General features: G+C 48.3%; 1 protein-coding gene across 1 annotated transcript in view; it reads left to right on the plus strand.

Moving 5' to 3' along the window:
• Positions 1 to 24,078, plus strand: part of LOC140427136 (macrophage colony-stimulating factor 1 receptor-like) — a 65,467-nt gene that overhangs the window by 37,155 nt on the left and 4,234 nt on the right. The window contains exons 8-15 of the mRNA XM_072512677.1: positions 1,142 to 1,246; positions 10,357 to 10,467; positions 11,757 to 11,892; positions 13,316 to 13,404; positions 13,937 to 14,028; positions 16,181 to 16,303; positions 17,156 to 17,267; positions 22,858 to 22,957. Coding sequence (XP_072368778.1) covers positions 1,142 to 1,246; positions 10,357 to 10,467; positions 11,757 to 11,892; positions 13,316 to 13,404; positions 13,937 to 14,028; positions 16,181 to 16,303; positions 17,156 to 17,267; positions 22,858 to 22,957 — 868 coding nt within the window. The remainder of the gene's footprint in view (positions 1 to 1,141; positions 1,247 to 10,356; positions 10,468 to 11,756; positions 11,893 to 13,315; positions 13,405 to 13,936; positions 14,029 to 16,180; positions 16,304 to 17,155; positions 17,268 to 22,857; positions 22,958 to 24,078) is intronic.

A 24,078-nucleotide genomic window follows, 5' to 3' on the forward strand; every position in this document is an offset into this window, starting at 1 on the left:
GCCGAATAGAGCTCGGGTTCGATAGGGTCAACATTGAGAAGAGGTTTGCATTAATTTGGGAAACCAGAACTAGGGATTACAGATGTTAGACAGTAACTAATAAATCCAATAGGAAATTCAGAGGAAAAAACAGCATTGTCCACAGAGTGGTGGGAATATGGACCTCGCTACCACCGGGGTTAATTGAGGTAAATAGTATCGATACATGTAAGGGGAAGCTTGATAAACACATGTGGACGAATGAACAGAGGGGTATGTTGATGGGAGTGCGATGAAGAGAGATGGGAGGAGCCTCGCGTACAGCATAAACACCAGCATGACCTTGTTGGGCTGAATGGTCTGTGCAGTAAGTTTTGTAAAGGGTGTGGGGCCAGTTGTTCTTCAAAGTGTAAATCCTTCACCTGTATATGGAGACAATGAGTATTTTGTGTTGGGGGGGACGGGGGAGCAGTGGTGGTGTTACAGTGTGGAGGCCCAGTACACACACCATCCTGACTTGGAAATATATCTCCATTCCTTCACTGCCGCTGGGTCAAAATGCTGGAACTCCCTCCCTAACAGCACCGTGGGTGTACCTACACCACATGCACTGCAGCGGTTCAAGAACGGCGGCTCCCCACCATCTTTTCAATATAGATTCAGTATAGATGGTCATCGTCCATCTCCCTCATTGTCTATCTCCCTGCAGTGTGAGACTGGGTGGAAAGCACTGAGGTCTGATGTTAGAATTGCGTTCGGTGATATGTAGCCCAGGTTTAACTCTGTGTGAATGAATGGGTATTGAGTGAGGTAAAATCTTGCCATCATCTTTAAGCAAGGACCCCATCAGCTTGGGGCTAGGGCTCTTGGTGAATCTTGGAATCTTAGAAATCTAAAATAAAAACAGAAAATGGCAGGAAAAACTCGGCAGGTCTGGCAGCATCTGTGGAGAGAGAGAAACGGAGTTAGCATTTTGTGTCCGTATCATTCTTCTTCAGTGAAGTTCCCGAATAAGAGTCATACTGAACTCGAAACATGAACATGTTTCTCACTCCACAGTTGCTGCCGAGTTTTCCCAGCATTTTCTGTTCTTAGTCCTGAAGGATGTGGCTTTGTGCCGCCTGCGTCCCGGAACTAACTACCTGAAACCTTCTCTTCCCAGGCAAGATCCTCGGAGCTGGAGCATTTGGGAAGGTTGTTGAGGCCACTGCGTATGGACTGGACAAAGAGGACTCAGCTATCAAGGTGGCAGTGAAGATGCTGAAACGTAAGAGGTTTGACTGACCCCTGTCGGACCCTCAGTTCACCTCCATCACTGGGGGTCATGATCTCTCCACTAACAATGGTGGAGGCAGGGGAGGGTTGTGACCTTCTCCCCACGCCCATCACTGGGGGCCGTGACTCTCTCTGCAGTAATACTGATCTGTGGAAAATCATTGAATTTAAATCTCGTTTACAATTGCTGCCATGTCTGGGCACTTTACTCGTTGGAATTTAGAAGAACAAGGGGCGATCTCATTGAAACATATAGGATTCTCAAGGAGCTTGACAGGGTAAATGCTGAGAGGATGCTTCACTCCTGGGAGAGTCTAGGACCAGAGGGCACCGTCTCAGGACAAAGGGATGTCCATTTAAGACTGAGATGAGGAGGCATTTCTTCTCTCAGAGGGTTGTGAGGCTTTGGAACTCCTTACCACCGAGAGATGTGGGGGCAGAATCGTTGTGTATATTTAAGGTTGAGATAGATTATTGATCAGTAAGGGAATTGAGGGTTACGGGGAAAGTTAATGTGAGGAATGTTAGATCAGCCATGATCCTATTGGATGGCGGAGTAGGCTCGGGGGTCCGAAAGGTCTATTCCTCTTTCTATTTCTTATGGTCTATAACCATTTACCTCACTGAGGTATGGAAGACCCAGGCAGTGTTTAATTCCTGAAATTCTCAAGCTGAATTTCAGCCAGATTTTGGAACGACTAAACTGCATTTTCCCCTAGAGTTTAATTAATGACCCTTCTTTACACCCTCTGTTGTCAACGCGATCAGAATCCCAGGCTGTGCAGCATTTTCCAACAATAGCCCCAACAATTGGGAGCACATGAAAGATTCACGTTGCTATTAAATTGTACGATCTCACTCACGTCCGTCATACAGTCTATTAAGTTGAAATGTGGTCACAATTATTATGTTGGGAAATCTAGCAGTCATACCACAACCTAGAAGGAGCGATCACACCCACCTCCAGTTCAATCTAGAAAGAGCGATCACACCCACCTCCAGTTCAATCTAGAAAGAGCGATCACACCCACCTCCAGTTCAATCTAGAAAGAGCGATCACACCCACCTCCAGTTCATTCTAGAAAGAGCGATCACGCCCACCTCCAGTTCAATCTAGAAAGAGCGATCACACCCACCTCCAGTTCAATCTAGAAAGAGCGATCACACCCACCTCCAGTTCACTGAGCATCAGAGGGAATCACATTTGAACCCAATCCAGTCCTCATCTGACGAGCTATTGTGATAGTGACTGGATACCTGGTCTGGCATATGAGCATCTGACTGACACGACTGGCATTGATTGCCCAACCCTAGTTGCACTGAGAAGGTTGTGATACTATTCAGCGCTTGACCACTGCAGAGAGTGACTAAAGGCAGAATTTAATGAGTGACAGGACATGGGTGTCACGGTGGTTAGCACTGCTGACTCACCCGGCTTGGGTCACTGTCTGTGTGGGGTCTCCTCGTGTCTGCGTGGGTTTCCTCCGGGTGCTCCGGTTTCCTCCCACAGTCCAGTTCAGTCAGGCGGATTGGCCATGCTAAATTGCCCCTTAGTGTCCAAAATGTGAGGTGATTACCAGGCTATGGTGATAGGGTGGAGGCGTGGACTTAAGTAGGGTGCTCTTTCCAAGGGCCGGGCAGACTGAATTGGCTTAATGGCCTCATTCTGCAGTGTAAATTCTATGATTCTATGAGTTTAGGTGGGATTACAGAGATAACGTGGGGGAGTGGGCCAAGATAGGGTGCTCTTTCAGAAGGTCAGTGAAAACGTGATAGGACCAATGGCCTCTTTCTGCACTGTAGAATTCGAAGGTTCTATTCTTCTATGGTACCATCCTAACTCACCACCAACCAAGTCAGTGGCGATCTCACCCATGGCCCCAATGGCTGCTCCAAAGAGAGTTAATTGGCCGGAGAGCGATCTTCCCCACCCAACTGAGGAGGAAGTGCAGCCTCCATGAGCTGTCAGCCAATCTGATTGGCAGGCAGCTTTTTGGCATCAACAGCGCCCCCCTGGGAGCGATGGCCACTGACATAACTGCATCCACTCCTGGACATTAAGGAGCGGGATGAGGCGTGTGTTCCGGGGACGGGACGGGGATGGGGGTGGCAGATTCGCGGCAGGATCAGGTCAGAAGGTCCTGGAGGTGAATGAGGGGATATGGTGGGTAGGGGTGGAATGGTGTGCGAGGCCGGAGGTGGAGGGGGGACGGGGACGGTGGAACATCCGGGGTGCGGGAGGGGGCAGATCTTGAGGGGGAAGACTGTGAATGAAGCAACCCCCACTTTTGGATCCGACCACGAGCAGTCAAGCCTTGCCAGTTTAAGGCCAAACATTCTTGCAATTGTTATGGGCGGGGCGTTTTCAGAACCCCAAAATGTATCATGGAGTTCAACCAACCTCACCCTTTAATGGATTTGTTGCTTTTTCGAGCACACAACTTTTTCCCTAGGTGTGGGATTACAATTATGGACACGTGGGTTTTTAAACACAAAACACTGTTTATTCCATGAACTCAACTTAACATCTTAAATAAACATTGGATCTCTTAACACCCCATACTTTTCAAAGATAACTCAGAAAATATTGCAACAGTAAACACTTCCTGAAAATGTTCCTTCAAACTTCCAAGAGACTTAACACCTTTAAACAGTATCACAACAGGTTAAAGCAGGGGCTGGTTTAGCTCACTGGGCTAACTCGCTGGCTTTTAAAGCAGACCAAGGCAGCACGGTTCAATTCCCGCACCAGCCTTCCCGAACAGGTGCCGGAATGTGGCGACTAGGGGCTTTTCACAGTAACTTCTTTGAAGCCAATAAGCGATTTTCATTTCATATATATATTATATATTTTCTGTAGAATGGCACAGACTGTCTCAAACTGGCTTTCTACTTTTAAACTGCTCTCAGCAAAACCAGCCAGGCACTTTTTAGCTGCTCTCAGCAAAACCAAACTGCAAAACTTGCAGCTCTCTCGAAACACACAGACACACAAACACTGCTTTTAAACTGAAACTAAAAACCTGCAAAATGGCTGACCTGAGCTGAGCTCCACCCACTCTCTGACATCACTGTTTTCTTAAAGGTACATTGCTTAAACATCCATTTCTTAAAGAGACTCTCACATGACACCTCCCTCCAAGAAACAAACCCCCATCAACTTCAAGATGGTTTCATTTTTCACTTTTGCACCATCCACTAAGAAATGTGCACAGTAAATATACCTTTTCGTTTAAAAAAAAAAACAGCACACGCAAACAGGTATAACAAGATAATCCATTTTTCTTTGTTCTTCTTCCTTTAACCAAAATTGACAGTCTCTTTGAACAAAGTCTCTGCACGATCCATCCATTCCTCTATTCCTCGGCATTTCTCTTTGGAAACAGATACTTTAGTTCAATCTGACCGCAAGAGTCCCTTGCAATTCTCCAATGCAGGAACATTGGTGATCACAGCTTTCAGGCAGTCAAATGCCTGTTGAAAGTCCGCTGTCCATTGAAATTTTTTTGGTTTCTTTGGCACTTCCATCAGTGGAGTAAACACGCCACAAAACTTTTGCACAAAGGATCGATCAAATTCATTCATGCTAAGAGATTGCATTATTTCCCTTTGTCTTGAAGGTAACGGAAACTCCGCAAGGAAAGTGATTCGGGCTTCTCCAAATTCACTTTCGGCTAGGTTCATCACCAAACCCGCCACCTGAAGTCGATCGAAGAACTCCATATGATGGTTTAAATGTTCTTTCCATGTCTGGAAGTTGGAAATAAAAGCAGATTGTCCCACTTTCTCAATGCAATCATTCAATGGTGGGACAGGATAAGAGTCCGTTCTTGTAACTGCATTCACCTTTCTATAGTCCACACACAACCGTTGGGTACTGTCTGGTTTAGGTACCATCACTATGGGTGAGCTCCATTGGCTGCAACCCACTTCAATTATGCCATTTTTCAGCATACTCTCAATCTCTTTGTTAACCTGTGCCAATTTTAAAGGGTTAAGTCTATATGGATGTTGTTTGATAGGAACAGCATTTCCCACATCTACATCATGTGCAGCCATTTTAGTACTTCCCAATTTATCTCTACAAACTTGCCCATGTGATATCAATAACTCTTTCAGGTCAGTTCGTTTTTCCTCTGGAAGGTAACTTAACAATTCATCCCAATTTTTGAGAACATCCTCATTTTCCAATTTAATTTGAGGTATGTCAAATTCACAGTCATCTGGGGCGTGATTCTCCGACCCCCAGCCGGGTCGGAGAATCGCCGGGGGCTGGCGTGAATCCCGCCCCCGCCGGTTGCCGAATTCTCCGGCACCGGATATTCGGCGGGGGTGGGAATCGTGCCGCGCCGGTTGGCGGGCCCCCCCCCCCCCGGCGATTCTCCGACCCGCGATGGGCCGAAGTCCTGCTGCTGGAATGCCTGTCCCGCCGGCGAGAATCAAACCACCTCTCTTACTGGCGGGACAAGGCGGCGCGGGCGGGCTCCGGGGTCCTGGGGGGGGGGGGGGCGCGGGGCGATCTGGCCCCGGGGGGTGCCCTAATGGTGGCCTGGCCCGCGATCGGGGCCCACTGATCCACGGGCGGGTCTGTGCCGTGGGGGCACTCTTTTCCTTCCGCCTTCGCCATGGTCTCCACTATGGCGGAGGCGGAGGAGACCCCCTCCACTGCGCATGCGCGGGGATGCCATGAGCGGCCGCTGACGCTCCCGCGCATGCGCCGCACGGCAAAGTCATTTCCGCGCCAGCTGGCGGGGCACCAAAGACCTTTCCCGCCAGCTGGTGGGGCGGAAATCAGTCTGGCGCGGGCCTAGCCCCTCAAGGTGAGGGCTCGGCCCCTCAAGATGCGGAGAATTCCGCACCTTTGGGGCGGCGCGATGCCGGACTGATTCGCGTGTTTTTGGCGCCGGTCGGCGGACATCGCGCCGATTGCGGAGAATCCCGCCCCAGGATTTGGTTCGTCTCTTTGAGTTAGAATCATTAAAACCTCCTTTTTCTCTCCTTCCCTTTCAAAGTACCTTTGAAGCATATTCACATGACACACGCGGTGAGTCTTCCTTCTATCTGGTGTTTTTACCACATAATTCACCTCATTTAATTTCCTTTCAATCTGATAAGGTCCACAAAACCAAGCTTTTAAAGGCTCACCTACCACTGGTAACAACATAAAACTTTATCCCCACTGGCAAAACTACGAACTTTGGATTTCGTGTCCGCTACCCGTTTCATCACATTTTGTGCAACTTTCAAATGTTGTCTCGCCAATTCACCTGCTCTATTTAATCGTTCCCTAAAATTTGACACGTAATCCAATAATGTAATTTCCGATTTCTCACCCACCAATCCTTCTTTAATCAATTTAAGTGGTCCTCTTACCTCATGACCAAAAATTAGTTCAAAAGGAATAAATTTGGTAGACACATTAGGTGCATCCCTAATTGCAAGCAATACGAATGGGATTCCTTTATCCCAATCCTCGGGATAATCTTGACAATACGCCCTCAACATGATCTTTAATGTCTGATGCCACCTTTCTAATGCTCCCTGTGATTCTGGATGGTACGCAGTTGATTTAAATTGCTTTATTCCTAAGCTATCCATAACTTCTTTGAATAACTTTGAAGTAGAATTTGATCCTTGATCCAATTGAATTTCTGTGGGTAGTCCATATCTAGTAAATAATTTAAGTAACTCCTCCACAATCCTTTTAGCTGTAATATTATGTACTGGAATGGCCTCTGGAAACCTAGTAGACACATCCATTACAGTCAAAAGATATTGATTCCCACTTTTTGTTTTAGGAAGCGGTCCTACACAATCGATTAGGACCCTTGTAAAAGGTTTCTCAAATGCTGGAATGGGTATTAAGGGCGCTGGTTTTATCACTGCTTGAGGTTTCCCTATCACTTGACATGTGTGACATGATTGACAAATTTAACTACATCTTTATGTAGTCCAGGCCAATAAAAATGTTTCTGGATTTTAGCTTGAGTTTTCCTTATTCGCAAATGACCTCCCACTGGTACCTCATGTGCAACTCGCAACACCTCCTTTCTATACCCTGCCGACAATACTACTTGATGAACTTCTGCCCACTTTTCATCCGCCTGCATATGTGCAGGTCTCCATTTCCTCATCAAGACATCATTTTTACGGTACTAACACTCTGGTATACACTCAGATTCCTCTTCCGTATATGCTTTCTGATATAGCCGTTTTAGTTCTACATCTTTCTGTTGTAACTCCGCCAATTTTCCTGAACTAAAAATATCCGCCTCATCCTCCACCTGTTCTTGTTCTTTTTCAACCATCTGATCAAAAATCATTTCTGATAATTGCGCTTCAACTTCATCTTCACTCTTTGATTTCTCCTCTTGTATTACCCTGTGACTTTGCGACCTTGTTACTACACAATACGGAAAAATCCCAGGATATTCGTCCTTCAACACTTTTCCACTGGCTTATTAACCACAGTAGGCATCACTCCCACCTGCGATCCAGCTATATCATTACCCAATTGCCCAAGATAAACTGTATTCCTGGACAAGATAGTTTATCTATTACTCCTACTACCACTTCACCACTCTTCACTGGACTTTCCAACCTTACCTTATATAATGGAACGCTGCTCCTCTCACCCTGAATTCCACATATAACCACCTTTTCTGGCAACATTCTTCCCAAACTACGTAATTCCTCATCTCTTACCATTAAAGATTGACTAGCCCCTGTATCTCTTAAAATTGTGACTTATTTACCTGCTCCTCCTGATACACATGAGTGAACTTTACCCACACAAGTAAATTCTTTAAAGGCATCTGGCACCTTCTTAACAATTACTTCTTGAACAGGCTGTACAATCGTTTGCACCTCCTTCACTTCCCTTGGGCTTTCCTTTACCACTTTAACAAACCCCACTGTCTTATCCTGTTTTACCACATCAGCCTTTCCAGTGCTTTTCTTCAACCACCAACACTGTGACTTTACATGGCTTAGTTTATTACAGTGAAAACATTTGAAACTTTTCATTTCTTTTCCACCCTCCTGGATTTCTTTTTTAATCTGAGGTACACTATCTTTATTGTCTCCCATCAGATCACCTTTACCTTTACCACTTGAGAATTTCTCATGTCCCCAGTTTTTATCCCTCACCGGCTGAAACTGATGTCGGAAACCAATCTTTGATTTATGAACTAATTCATAATCATCTGCCATTTCTGCTGCTAATCTCGCAGTTTTAACCCTCTGTTCTTCCACATGAGTTCTCACTGCATCAGGAATAGAATTTTTAAACTCCTCCAAAAGTATAATTTCTCTGAGAGCTTCATACGTTTGGTCTATTTTCAAAGCCCTTATCCACCTCTCAAAATTACTCTGTTTGAGCCTTTCAAACTCCATGTATGTTTGACCAAATTCTTTCCTTAAATTTCTAAACCTTTGTCTGTAAGCTTCAAGCACTAGCTCATTTGCACTAAAGATGGATTTCTTCACATCCTCATACGTTCCAGATACCTCCTCCGGTAGTGATGCAAACACTTCACTAGCTCTACCTACCAGCTTTGTTTGAATCAGTAACACCCACATGTCCTGTGGCCATTTCATTTGTTTAGCTACTTTCTCAAATTAAATGAAAAAGGCTTCCACTTCCTTCTCGTCAAACCTTGGCAATGCTTGGACATAGTTAAATAGATTCCCACCAAGCCTTCGGCTATGACGCTCTTTCTCACTATCCTCATCACTATCATCCAACTGTACGTTTCCCTTTATGTCTGCCAATTTTAATTGATTGTCATGTTTCATGGCCATTTTCTGAAGTTCAAACTCCCTCTCTTTATCTTTTTCCCTGATCTGTATCTCCCTTTCTTTTTCTTTTTGTTCTGCTAGGGCTATTCTTTCTTTTCTCCTTTCTTCTCTCTCCTTTTCTTTTTCCTATCTCTCTCTTTCTCTTTCTTTTTCCTCTCTCTCACTCTCATATTCCAGCCGCTTTAATTCTTTCTGATGTTCCATTTGTTTAATTTGCAACTGAATTTTTGCTATTTCCAATGAGTCAAACTCTATCTCAGGCAACTTTAAATGCTTAACCACCGCCATAATTACCTCATCTTTTCGCATTTTGTCAGGTAAGGTTAACTGCAATGTTCTTGCCAAATCTAACAGTCAGCTTTTCGTTTCTGTCCGTAAAGTACTGCGTGTGACATTCTCCACCCCCAAAAACTTCTGAGCCGCTGAAAGAGCCATTGTTCACAACACTCTCCCCACTTAAACTAAAATACCACACCGGAAAAGCAACAATCCTTCACTGTCTTTAAGTTCACAAAAGCCAATCCAATCGATAGACTTTTATCCCCCTCGAGCCCCCAATTGTTCTAGAACCCCAAAATGTATCATGTAGTTCAGCCAACCTCACCCTTTAATGGATTTGTTGCTTTTCCGAGCACACGGCTTTTTCCCTCGGTGTGGGATTACAATTATGGACACGTGGGTTTTTAAACACAAAACACTGTTTATTCCATGAACTCAACTTAACATCTTAAATAAACATTGGATCTCTTAACACTCCATACTTTTCAAAGATAACTTAGAAAATATTGCAACAGTAAATACTTCCTGAAAATGTTCCTTCAAACTTCCAAGAGACTTAACACCTTTAAACAGAATAACATCAGGTTAAAGGATATATATATTTTCTGTAGAATGGCACAGACTGTCTCAAACTGGCTTTCTACTTTTAAACTGCTCTCAGCAAAACCAGCCAGGCACTTTTTAGCTGCTCTCAGCAAAACCAAACTGCAAAACTTGCAGCTCTCTGGAAACACACAGACACACAAACACTGCTTTTAAACTGAAACTAAAAAGCTGCAAAATGGCTGACCTGAGCTGAGTTCCACCCACTCTCTGACATCACTGTTTTCTTAAAGGTACATTGCTTACACATCCATTTCTTAAAGGGACTCTCACATGACACAACACTGGAACCACAACTCCATCCCGTCTAATGGAGGGGTCTGAGCTGCCCACCCCCATCCCACATTTAAAACAAAATCAAACACCTGAATATGTGCACCACATAATTTGCTAACACTCTTCCTCATTTGTCACTTTTAGCCAGTGCCCATTCGACCGAGAAAGAGGCCTTGATGTCCGAGCTGAAGATCCTGAGTCACCTCGGGCAGCACACGCACGTTGTCAACCTTCTGGGAGCCTGCACACTCGGAGGTGAGAGGTGACCATCAGCGTTTGTACCACTGAGGCCGCGCATAACAACAACTTGCATTTAGGTAGCACCTGCAATCTAACCAAATTTAGCACCGATTAACTTCGGGACTATATTGATTATCAGGACAGGTGTCCAAAGAGGTAGATTCTACGGGGCATCCTGAAGGAGGAACGAGAGAGGGATGTGGAGAAATTCCGGGATGGAATCCCAGAGTTTAGGGATTGGCAGCTGAAGACGGGGTCCACTCGTGGTAAAAAGACAATGGACGGGATTCTCCGACCCCCCCCCCGCCGGGCCGGAGAATCGGCGGGGGAGGGGGGGGGGGCAGCATGAATCCCGCCCCCACCGGCTGCCAAATTCTCCAGCGCCGGGGATTTGGTGGGGGCGGGAATCACGCTGCACCGGTCAGCGTCCGCTAGCAGCGGCCCCCCTGGCGAGTCTCCAGCCCGGCGTAAATTAGAGTAGGTACTTACCGGCGGGACCTGGCTGCGCGGGCGGCCTCCGGGGTCCTCGGGTGGGGCGCGGGGGGATCTGGCCCCGGGAGGTGTCCCCACGGCGGCCTGGCCCGCTATCGGGGCCCACCGATCCGCGGGCGGGCCTGTGCCATGGGGGCACTCTATTTTTCCACGTCGGCCGCTGTGGTCCTCCACCATGGCCGACGCGGAGATGAAACCCCCCTGTGCATGCGCTGGGATGAGGCCAGCACACGCTGGCGTTCCTGCCCATGCACCAACTTGCGCAGGGCGGTGGAGACCCTTCGGCACCGGTTGGCGTGGTGCCAAGCCCCTTCCCCGCCAGTCGGCGCGGCACAAACCACCCCGACGCCAGCCTCGCCACTGAAGGTGCGGAGGATTCTGCACCTTCGGGGCGGCCCGACGCCGGAGTGGTTTGTGCCACTCCTCGGCGCTGGAGTTGCCCGCCCCGCCGATTCCCGAGGGGTTGTTGGGCTGGAGGAGGTATCAGAGCTGTGGCAGGACAAGGACATAATAATAATATAATAATAATCACTTATTGTCACAAGTAGGCTTCAATGAAGTTACTGTGAAAAGCCCCTGCATGGATTTGAAAATAAAGATGAGAATTTTTAAATCAAAGCAGTGTGGTCTGGTTGTCAATCAAGTTCAGCGATCATGGGTTGGCGGGATTTGGTGCAAGTTTCATATTATTGTCATGTGACATTACGATATATAATACTGCCGGAGTTTTGCATTACAAGATGAGCAATGGACTCTCCACAAAGAATTCTGATCCTCACTTTTACTTAACATGATTTGCCTTTGAATTGTAGGCCCAGTTCTTGTCATCACGGAATACTGTTGCTATGGCGATTTATTGAACTTCCTGAAGAGCAAGGCCCAGTACCTGACCTGCTGCGATGCGCTGAATAATTATAAGAACCTGTCCCACCACAAACGGCCCTTAAGGTAGCGAGACGTTTTGACATCTTCAAGGGAGGTTTTCGATCACTCTGTCAGCCTGCCTCCAAAGTCTTGGTGAACCACAATCTTCTATTTTGTACCAAATGCCCAACCATTCCCAAATCTCTGAGGCCCAGATCCAGCCAAATCCTGACTTTCCCAGACCTTTCTAACCCCCTTCCTCACAAACCTAGAGGGAACACAGCAGTAAAGTCATTGCTTGGCAGACTCTCCCTCTCTTCAACCTCTCATTCCTTCTTAACTCGCCTCCTGCTTTTAGTGATACTGAGTTCAGTGCTCTTTAGAAATTATTTTACTGGCTCCTCTCGAGTGCCAAAAACCCAGCACCTTCTGTCTAAAGTTGCCAACTCTCCATGATGACTCTGCAATTTCCAAGAATTGAAGTTTGGGGGGGGTGGCACAGCCTCACGGCGCCAGGGTCCCAGGTTCGATTCCCCGCTGGGTCACTGTCTGTGCGGAGTCTGCACATTCTCCCCCTGTGTGTGTGGGTTTCCTCCGGGTGCTCCGGTTTCCTCCCACAGTCCAAAGATGTGCAGGTTGGTTGGATTGGCCATGCTAAATTGTCCCATAGTGTCCTAAAATGTTAGGTCGGGTTACTGGGTTACGGGGATAGGGTGGAGGCATGGGCTTAAGTAGGGTGCTCCTTCCAAGACTGGTGCTGACACAATGGGCCGAATGGCCTCCTTCTGCACTGTAAATTCTATGATTCTATGACATCCCGGCCACTGCCGAGAGAAAAAGCCAGAAGATGATTCAATGAAGTGTGAAAAGCAAAATGGTGAGAGGGATGGTGAAGCAGACTGTTTACCTGAGAATCAAGCATTATGCAATTGGGTTGCTTTCTGATTGATTATAGGAAGGCGGGGCACCACAAGGGTGACTATACCGGGTAACCAATAATGAGGGTGTGGGGAGGTGGGCCACTTGAGGCAGGAGGTCAAAACCTCCAGGAATAAGTCCAATCAAAACTCTTCCTCCTCCCTCCACCCTGTGCCCAAGCAAAGACCCACCCTCCCTCACTCATTGTTCCCTTAATCATCTCCACCCTGCTTTAGGTGGGTAAAGAGCCTCATCGGAGAAAGCCACATGGGACTATCGGCTTCGCGCTCTCTCTCTCTCTAATAGTGGGATTCAACTGATTAAAAGCTTGAGGCACTTTGCCTCAATGGAAATGGAACCTGCATCGTTGACATTATTCTGAACCACACGCTGACGATCCATCCAACTGAGGTAACAGCCGACCCCCCCCCCCCGCCCCCCCCCCCCCCCCCCCCCCCCCCCCCCACTCCCCCCCACCAAAGGCTGTTTGAAACCTCTTCCTGACAGAGTCTCTCCACTCTTCGCTTTCAACCTGGGCGGTGCTGCTGAATGAAACTGATTTAAAGGAGTCGCCTTGTCTTTCCCACAGCGACTACTCGGAAGGTTACCTGCCCATGAGGCCAAGATTGTCCAGTATGAGCCCAATGATTTCTCAAACAGATTCCCAAACTATGGAAGGTAAGCATGAAAATATTCCGATCATTGTCAATCTTTGAATATATACACATATTCTTCTGGGGCTGTGGAGGTTATGGGCAAGGCCGGCATTTACTGCCCAATCATTATTTGCCCTTTGATGGTGGTGGTTGACTTTCTTTTTGACCCATCTCTTGGGTCTGATACAATTGAGAAGCTAAACCACTTCAGCGAGAGATGAGCAGCCAACCATGCTGGGAGTCACATGTAGCCCCGGAGTGAGGCAGGATGCAATCTCTGTCTAGGCATAGCGCTATTCCATTGTGGATTTGTCACTTTAAGGCCAATTATTCATTCAGATTCTATTCCTCGCCATGGGGACCATTGACCGCGATTGTTTTATTTACATCGCAAAGGGAATTTTTAATATTTGTTCCTGGGATGTTGGTAACAATGGGATGGTGCCTCCTCTCTAATAACCCTTCAGCCAAAACGTTGGGAAGGAAAATTGACCCACTCCCCCTTCACTGACTCCCCTCCCTCCCCAACTAACTAGACTCTGTTCTTCAAACAGAAGATGAAGACCAATTGCCATTGGACGTTGAAGACCTTCTGAGCTTCTCTTACCAAGTTGCGACTGGGATGGATTTCCTGTCCTCCAGAAATGTGAGTACAGATTGAACTCGGCAAGTGTGATCCACTGTGTTCCTGAGACACATACACCTCCAAGACCCCAGCCCCAATTACCGGATCTGGAATAAGCTAGCTGGTCACGTCCAGGTGGACATGCTACATTTAGGCTCAGTACTCCTGGCCGATGGATTTCCATTCCTGTCCCTATCCAGTAATTCTGCCTGCTCCTTGCATTTACCTTCCCTTTGCATGCTGAGCGTATTTTATTTTGTTCGTAGGATTGTAGGCATCGCTGGCAAGGTCAGCATTTATTGTCCATCCTTAATTGGTGTTGAGAGGTTGCTGGTGAGCTGCCGTCTTGAGCCACTGCATGCGGTGCAGGTACACCCACAGTGCTGATAGGGAAGGAGTTCCAGGAGACCCAGCAATAGTGAGGATAGATGTGACAGTTCCAAGTCAGGATGGTGTGTGGCTTGGAGGGGGGAGTTCCACGTGGTGGCATTCCCAGGTATCTGCTCCCCTTGTCCTTCTAGATGGTAGTGGTTGTGGGTTTGGAAGGTGCTGTCTCAGGAGCCTTGGCGAGTTGCTGCAGTGCATCTTGTAGATGGTGCACACGGCCACCACTGTGCGTCGGTGGTGGAGGGAATAAATATTGAAGATGGCGGATGGGATGCTATTCGCTGAGCTGCTCAGTAGATGGGCTTGAGGGATAGAAACATAAAAAATAATATCAATAATAATAATCGCTTATTGTCACAAGTAGGCTTCAATGGAGTTACTGTGAAAAGCCCCGAGTCGCCACATTCCGGCGCCTGTTCGGGGAGGCCGGAACGGGAACTGAACCCGCGCTCCTGGTCTTGTTCTGCATTACAAGCCAGCTGTTTAGCCCAATGTGCTAAACCAGCCCCTGAAATGGGAACAGGAGTGGACCGTTCGGCCCTTCAAACCTGCTCCACCATTCATTATGATCATGGCTGATCATCCAACTCAATGGCCTGATCCTGCTTTCCCCACATATCCTTTGATCCCATTCGCCCAGAGCTCGATCTAACTCCTTCTTGCAAACATGCAAGAGTTTATCCTCAACAGTTTTCTGTGGTAGAGAATTCCACAGGCTCACCACTCTCTGGGTGAAGAAATATCTTGGGCGGGATTCTCCGAACCCCGCCGGAGGGGGGGGGGGGGGGGGGGGGGGATCTGGCACCGGGGGGGGGGGGGGGGGCACGGTGGCCTGACCCACGATCGGGGCCCACCGATCCGCGGGCGGGCCTGTGCCGTGGGGGCACTCTTTCCCTCCGCACCGGCCGCTGTAACGGCCTCCACCATGGCCAGCGCTGAGAAGAACCCCCCTGCGCATGCGCTGGGATGACGCCAGCACACGCTGCCACTCCCGCGCATGCGCCACCTCGTGCCGGCAGGCGGAGGCCCGTTGGCGCCTGTTGGCACAGCGTGAAGCCCTTTGTTGCCGGTTGGCACGGCGTGAAGCCCTTTGCCACCGGCTGGCGCGGCGCCAACCCCACCGGCACCGGCCTAGCCCCTACAGGTGCGGAGGATTCCACACCTTCCGGGCGGCCCAATGCCGGAGTGGTTCACGCCACTCCTCGGCACCGGAGTGGCCTGTCCCGCCGGGTAGGGAAGAATCCCGCCCCTTATCCCTGTCCTAAATGGTTTACCCTGTATCCTCAGACTGTGACCCCTGGTTCTGGACACACCCACCATCGGGAACGTCCTTCCTGCATCTACCCTGTCGAGTCCTGTTCGAACGTTATAGTTCTCCAAGAGATTCCCCCCTCATTCTTCTGAACTCCAGGAAATACAATCCTAACCGACTCAATCTCTCCTCATACATCAGCCCCGCCATCCCAGGAATCAGCCTGGTAAACCATCTCTGCACTCCCTCGACAGCAAGAGCATCCTATGTACAGGTTTGCCAACCCGAAAGTGGCGGGGAGAGGGGGTGGGGGGTGGGGGTGGTGAGGGTGGGTGGGGGGGGGGGGGGTGATCCCATTGTGTTTCATCACCCTTTGGTTTAATAATGGGGAAGGAACTGTCTGATTCTCTCAGTGGGAGATGGATAAACATGGGGGTCCGATGGAATCGAGGTGCGCCAATTGAGATTGTGGCATCAGCTTTGCAAAGTTGACCTCTCTGAAGGTGAATGATGGTTTCTGGGTTTTTATTGCAGTGCATCCACCGTGATCTTGCTGCGAGGAACATTTTACTGACGGAAGGACGCGTCGCCAAGATCTGCGACTTCGGTTTGGCGAGAGACATCATGAACGACTCGAACTACATCGTCAAAGGCAATGTGAGTTTAAAAATCACCGAGGGGTCTGATAGCAACAGGGCTCCATGGTTTAGTAGGTATCCCTGAGTGGTGCTGAGTTAGACAGTCCTAAACATCCCAACTCCCAGCCCTGATTCGTTTTACTCAACACGCAATCATCACTGGCGAGGCCAACATTTATTGCCCATCCCCTTGAGAAGGTGGTGGTGAGTTGCCTTCTTGAATCTCTGCGGATCATATGGTGTAGGTACACCCACAGTGCTGTTAGGGACGCGATCCAGGATTTTTGACAGGATTGAAGCAACGCCGATGTATTTCCAAACCAGGATGGTGAGTGACTTGGAGGGGAACCTCCAGGTGGTGGTTTTCCCCAGCATCGACTTACCTATCTTCTGGATGTACAGGGGCCACAGGCTCAATATTGTCTGTGAGAAATTCGAGTCAGAGTTGGTGTCAAAATGTGATCCATGAGAGGTTAATGAGAGGAAGTCTACAATTTACCCAAATTTGATGGAAACATCGGGGGGGAAAAAACAGAAAGGAAAAATACATCCTGATAGTCCGAGATTGAGTTTTCAGGATTTTCACCCTGAAGATTATCTTCTATCCCCTAGACCCTGCTCATCCTGATCTGAGTTTTCCGTCTCTCGGGGATTCAGGGGATTTTAGGAACGGTGGGGAAGTGGAGTTGAGGCAGAAGATCCGGCCATGATGGTTTGGAATGGGAAAGCAGGCTCGATGGGCTGAATGGCCGACACCTGCTCCTATTTCCAACTCTCAGGTTTTTATTTCCTGTGCGTCCGTGTGATTATTATGACGTTGCCTCCTGTTTCTCCCATCAGTGTTTTCTAAGACCTGCTGTTTTGCTTTTAGGCTCGTCTCCCAGTGAAGTGGATGGCTCCAGAGAGTATCTTTGATTGTGTGTACACCGTGCAGAGTGATGTCTGGTCCTACGGGATCCTGCTCTGGGAGATTTTCTCACTCGGTAACCCGACAATTCATTCCTCGATGAGCCAGAATTCAGCCCTTTCTTCCGCCAAAATGGAGTGAATGAACTGTTTGCCCGCAACAGTGAGCAATTCACGATTAAAAATCTCCGACACAACAGGGATTCTGTGTAAATACTGAAACATTCCTGGAGACCTTCTGTAAATACGGACATGCTCCTAGAGACACTCTGTATGGGGCTGGTTTAGCGCAGTGGGCTAAACAGCTGGCTTGTAATGCTGAACAATGCCAGCAGCGCGGGTTCAATTCCCGTACCGTCCACCCGGAATGTGACGACTAGGGACTTTTCACAGTAACTTCTGTGAAGCCTACTTGTGACAATAAACGACTATTATTATTTAAATGCTGACACACCGCCCGGATACCCTCTGTAAATGCTGACACACTCCCGGAGACCCTCTGTAAATACTGACACACGCCCGGAAACCCTCTGTAAATACTGACACACTCCCGGATACCCTCTGTAAATACAAACACACTCCCGGATAGCCTCTGTAAATACTGACACACTCCCGGATACCCTCTGTAAATACTGACACACTCCTAGATACCCTCTGTAAATACAAACACACTCCCGGAGACCCTCTGTAAATACTGACACACTCCCGGAGAAACTCTGTAAATACTGACACACTCCCGGAGAAACTCTGAAAATACTGACACACTCACGAAGACCCTCTGTAAATACTGACACACTCCCGGAGACCCTCTGTAAATACTGACACACTCCGCAGAAACTCTGAAAATACTGACACACTCCGAAGACCCTCTGTAAATATTGACACACTCCCGGAGAATCTCAGTAAATACTGACACACTCCCGCAGAAACTCTGAAAATACTGACACACTCACGAAGACCCTCTGTAAATACTGACACACTCCCGGAGACCCTCTGTAAATACTGACACACTCCCGCAGAAACTCTGAAAATACTGACACACTCCCGAAGACCCTCTGTAAATATTGACACACTCCCACAGAAACTCTGTAAATACTGACACACTCCCGAAGACCCTCTGTAAATACTGACACACACCCGGATGCCCTCTGTAGATACTGACACACTCCCGGAGACCCTGTGTAAACACAGACACACTCCGGAGACCCTCTGTAAATACTGACACACTCACCGTGGACCTCTGTAAATACTGACAGACTCCCAGTGACCCTCTGTAAATACTGACACACTCCCGGAGACCCTCTGTAAATACTGACACATTCCCGGAGACCGTCTATAAATACTGACACCACTCCCGGAGACCCTCTGTAAATAATGGCACACTCCCAGTGACCCTCTGTAAATACTGACAGATACCCAGTGACCCTCTGTAAATACTGACACACTCCCGGAGAAACTCTGTAAATACTGACACACTCCCAGTGACCCTCTGTAAATACTGACACACTCCCGGAGAAACTCTGTAAATACTGACACACTCCCGGAGAAACTCTGTAAATACTGACACACTCCCGGAGAAACTCTGTAAATACTGACACACTCCCGGAGACCATCTGTAAATACTGACACACTCCCGGAGAAACTCTGTAAATACTGACACACTCCCGGAGACCCTCTGTAAATACTGACACACTCCCGGAGAAACTCTGTAAATACTGACACACTCACAGTGACACTCTGTAAATACTGACACACTCCCGGAGAAACTCTGTAAATACTGACACACTCACGGTGACACTCTGTAAATACTGACACACACCCGGAGACCCTCTGTAAATACTGACACTCTCACGGAGACCCTCTGTAAATACTGACACACTCACAGTGACACTCTGTAAATACTGACACACTCCCGGAGAAACTCTGTAAATACTGACACACTCCCAGTGACCCTCTGTAAATACTGACACACTCCCGGAGACCCTCTGTAAATACTGACACACTCCCGGATACCCTCTGTAAATACTGACACACTCCCGGATACCCTCTGTAAATACTGACACACTCCCAGAGACCCTCTGTAAATACGGCAAACTCCCGGAGACCCTCTGTAAATACTGACACACTCCCGGAGACCCTCTGTAAATACTGACACACTCCCGGATACCCTCTGTAAATACTGACACACTCCCGGATACCCTCTGTAAATAATGACACACTCACGGAGACCCTCTGTAAATACTGACACACCCCCGGAGACCCTCTTTAAATACTGACACACTCCCGGAGAAACTCTGTAAATACTGACACACTCCCAGAGACCCTCTGTAAATACTGACACACTCCCGGAGAAACTCTGTAAATACTGACACACTCCCGGAGACCCTCTGTAAACACTGACACACTCCCGGAGAAACTCTGTAAATACTGACACACACCCGGAGACCCTCTGTAAATAATGACACTCACGGAGACACTCTGTAAATACTGACACACTCCCGGAGAAACTCTGTAAATACTGACACACTCCCAGTGACCCTCTGTAAATACTGACACACTCCCGGAGAAACTCTGTAAATACTGACACACTCCCGGAGAAACTCTGTAAATACTGACACACTCCCGGAGAAACTCTGTAAATACTGACACACTCTAGGAGACCATCTGTAAATACTGACACACTCCCGGAGAAACTCTGCAAATACTGACACACTCCCGGAGACCCTCTGTAAATACTGACGCACTCCCGGAAAAACTCTGTAAATACTGACACACACCCGGAGACCCTCTGTAAATACTGACACACTCCCAGAGAAACTCTGTAAATACTGACACACTCCCGGAGAAACTCTGTAAATACTGACACACTCCCGGAGACCATCTGTAAATACTGACACACTCCCGGAGAAACTCTGTAAATACTGACACACTCCCAGTGACCCTCTGTAAATACTGACACACTCCCGGAGACCCTCTGTAAATACTGACACACTCCCGGATACCCTCTGTAAATACTGACACACTCCCGGATAGCCTCTGTAAATACTGACACACTCCCAGAGACCCTCTGTAAATACGGCAAACTCCCGGAGACCCTCTGTAAATACTGACACACACCCGGAGACCCTCTGTAAATACTGACACACTCCCGGATACCCTCTGTAAATACTGACACACCCCCGGATACCCTCTGTAAATAATGACACTCACGGAGACCCTCTGTAAATACTGACACACTCCCGGAGAAACTCTGTAAATACTGACACACTCCCAGTGACCCTCTGTAAATACTGACACACTCCCGGAGAAACTCTGTAAATACTGACACACTCCCGGAGAAACTCTGTAAATACTGACACACTCCCGGAGAAACTCTGTAAATACTGACACACTCTAGGAGACCATCTGTAAATACTGACACACTCCCGTAGAAACTCTGCAAATACTGACACACTCCCGGAGACCCTCTGTAAATACTGACACACTCCCGGAGAAACTCTGTAAATACTGACACACACCCGGAGACCCTCTGTAAATACTGACACACTCCCGGAGAAACTCTGTAAATACTGACACACTCCCGGAGAAACTCTGTAAATACTGGCACACTCCCGGAGACCATCTGTAAATACTGACACACTCCCGGAGAAACTCTGTAAATACTGACACACTCCCGGAGACCCTCTGTAAATACTGACACACTCCCGGAGAAACTCTGTAAATACTGACACACACCCGGAGACCCTCTGTAAATACTGACACTCTCCCGGAGACCCTCTGTAAATACTGACACACTCACAGTGACACTCTGTAAATACTGACACACTCCCGGAGAAACTCTGTAAATACTGACACACTCCCAGTGACCCTCTGTAAATACTGACACACTCCCGGAGACCCTCTGTAAATACTGACACACTCCCGGATACCCTCTGTAAATACTGACACACTCCCGGATACCCTCTGTAAATACTGACACACTCCCAGAGACCCTCTGTAAATACTGACACACTCCCGGAGACCCTCTGTAAATACTGACACACACCCGGAGACCCTCTGTAAATACGGCAAACTCCCGGAGACCCTCTGTAAATACTGACACACTCCCGGAGAAACTCTGTAAATACTGACACACTCTAGGAGACCATCTGTAAATACTGACACACTCCCGTAGAAACTCTGCAAATACTGACACACTCCCGGAGAAACTCTGTAAATACTGGCACACTCCCGGAGACCATCTGTAAATACTGACACACTCCCGGAGAAACTATGTAAATACTGACACACTCCCGGAGACCCTCTGTAAATACTGACACACTCCCGGAGAAACTCTGTAAATACTGACACACACCCGGAGACCCTCTGTAAATACTGACACTCTCCCGGAGACCGTCTGTAAATACTGACACACTCACAGTGACACTCTGTAATTACTGACACACTCCCGGAGAAACTCTGTAAATACTGACACACTCCCAGTGACCCTCTGTAAATACTGACACACTCCCGGAGACCCTCTGTAAATACTGACACACTCCCGGATACCCTCTGTAAATACTGACACACTCCCGGATACCCTCTGTAAATACTGACACACTCCCAGAGACCCTCTGTAAATACGGCAAACTCCCGGAGACCCTCTGTAAATACTGACACACTCCCGGAGACCCTCTGTAAATACTGACACACTCCCGGATACCCTCTGTAAATACTGACACACTCCCGGATACCCTCTGTAAATAATGACACACTCACGGAGACCCTCTGTAAATACTGACACACTCCCGGAGAAACTCTGTAAATACTGACACACTCCCAGTGACCCTATGTAAATACTGACACACTCCCGGAGAATCTCTGTAAATACTGAGACACTATCGGAGACCTTCTGTAAATACTGACACACTCCCGGAGACCCTCTGTAAATACTGACACACTCCCGGAGACACTCTGTAAATACTGACACACTCCCAGTGACACTCTGGAAATACTGACACACTCCCAGTGGCCCTCTGTAAATATTGACACACTCCCAGAGATCCTCTGGAAATACTGACACACTCCCGGAGACCCTCTGGAAATACTGACACACTCCCAGTGACCCTCTGTAAATACTGACACACTCCCGGAGAAACTCTGTAAATACTGACACACTCCCGGAGACCGTCTGTAAATACTGACACACTCCCGGAGACCCACTGTAAATACTGACACACTCCCGGAGACCGTCTGTAAATACTGACACAATCCCGGAGACCCCCTGTAAATACTGACACATCCTGGAGACCCACTGTAAGTACTGACACACTCCCGGATACCCTCTGTAAATACTGACACACTCCCGGATACCCTCTGTAAATACTGTCACACTCCCGAGTCCCTCTGTAAATACTGACACACTCCCGGAGACCCTCTGTAAATACTGACACACTCCCGGAGACCCTCTGTAAATACTGACACACTCCCGGAGAATCTCTGTAAATACTGACACACTCCCGGAATCCCTCTGTAAATACTGACACTCTCCCGGAGACCCTCTGTAAATACTGACACTCTCCCGGAGACCCTCTGTAAATACTGACACTCTCCCGGAGACCCTCTGTAAATACAGCCACGCTCTGGGCAACCTCTGTAAATACTGATTATATTTATTGTTTGCGGTAGGTTCGAGCCCTTACCCCGGAGTCCCCGTGGACACCAAGTTCTACAAATCAATAAGAAGTGGATTCCAGATGGACAGACCCGGTTCTGCAACGCCAGAATTGTAAGAGACCCCTCCTTTCCAGAGAGAGAGAGAGAGAGAAATGAATTGAGTTTATAATTTCTTTATTCAGCGAGTTATGATCACAAAAGCACTGCCTGAAAGGGTGGTAGAAGCAGATAGATACATGCAGGGCCACATGGGGAGAGAGCAGGAATAATGGGTTGGGAATTGGGGGCTAATTTGAAAGCTTCATCATGAGCTGGAACAGTCAGGATGGGCCATATGGCCTCGTTCAGCATTGTATCATTCTGTGATTCTGTGATTTATTTATGATTCTTTCACGCGATGTGGGTATCACAGCTAGACAGCATTTGATGCTCATCCCTAGTTGACCATGAGAAGGTGGTGATGAGCTGTCTTCTTGAACCGCTGCAGTCCCTGAGATGTAGGTACACCCACCGTGCTGTTAGGGAGGGAGTTCCAGGATTTTGCCCCAGCGACAGTGAAGGAACGGCCGATGTATTTCCAAGTCAGGATGGTGAGTGGCTTGGAGGGGAGCTTGCTGGTGGTGGTGTTTCCATGTATCTGCTGCCCTTGTCCTCCTGGGTGGCAGTGGTCTCAGGTTTGGAAGGTGCTGTCGAAGGAGCCTTGCTGAGCGGCTGCAGTGCATCTTGTAGAGGGTACACACGGCTGTCAGTGTGGGTAGGTGGAGGGAAGGAATGTTGGAGGTAGTGGAGGGGGTTGGTTAAGAGGGAAGCTTTGTCCTGACGGTATCGATCTTCTGGAGTGTTGTTGGAGCTGCACTCATCCAGGTAAGTGGAGCGTGTCCCATTACACTCTGGATTTGTGCCTTGTAGATGGTGGACAGGTTTTGGGGAGTCAGGAGGTGAGATACTCGCTGCAGGATTCCTAGTCTCTGACCTACTCTTGTAGTCACAGTATTTTAATGCCTCAGTTCAGTTTCTGGTCAACGGTAACCCCCAGGTTGTTGATTATGCACCCTCATACGTGCAATCTGTTGTGGAGGGGGGGTTGGTAGGGGAAGGGGGAGCATCTACCCGACCTCACTCTCAGGTCGTCCACTCAAAATGACTGCCCGATAGCGGGATTCACGACGGAACCCCTTGCAATCACTGCCATTCCCTGATGACCCATGGAAGCCCTCAGCCTCCCCAGATTCA

Source organism: Scyliorhinus torazame, chromosome 7 (genome assembly GCF_047496885.1).
Source record: "Scyliorhinus torazame isolate Kashiwa2021f chromosome 7, sScyTor2.1, whole genome shotgun sequence".
NCBI lineage: Eukaryota > Metazoa > Chordata > Chondrichthyes > Carcharhiniformes > Scyliorhinidae > Scyliorhinus > Scyliorhinus torazame.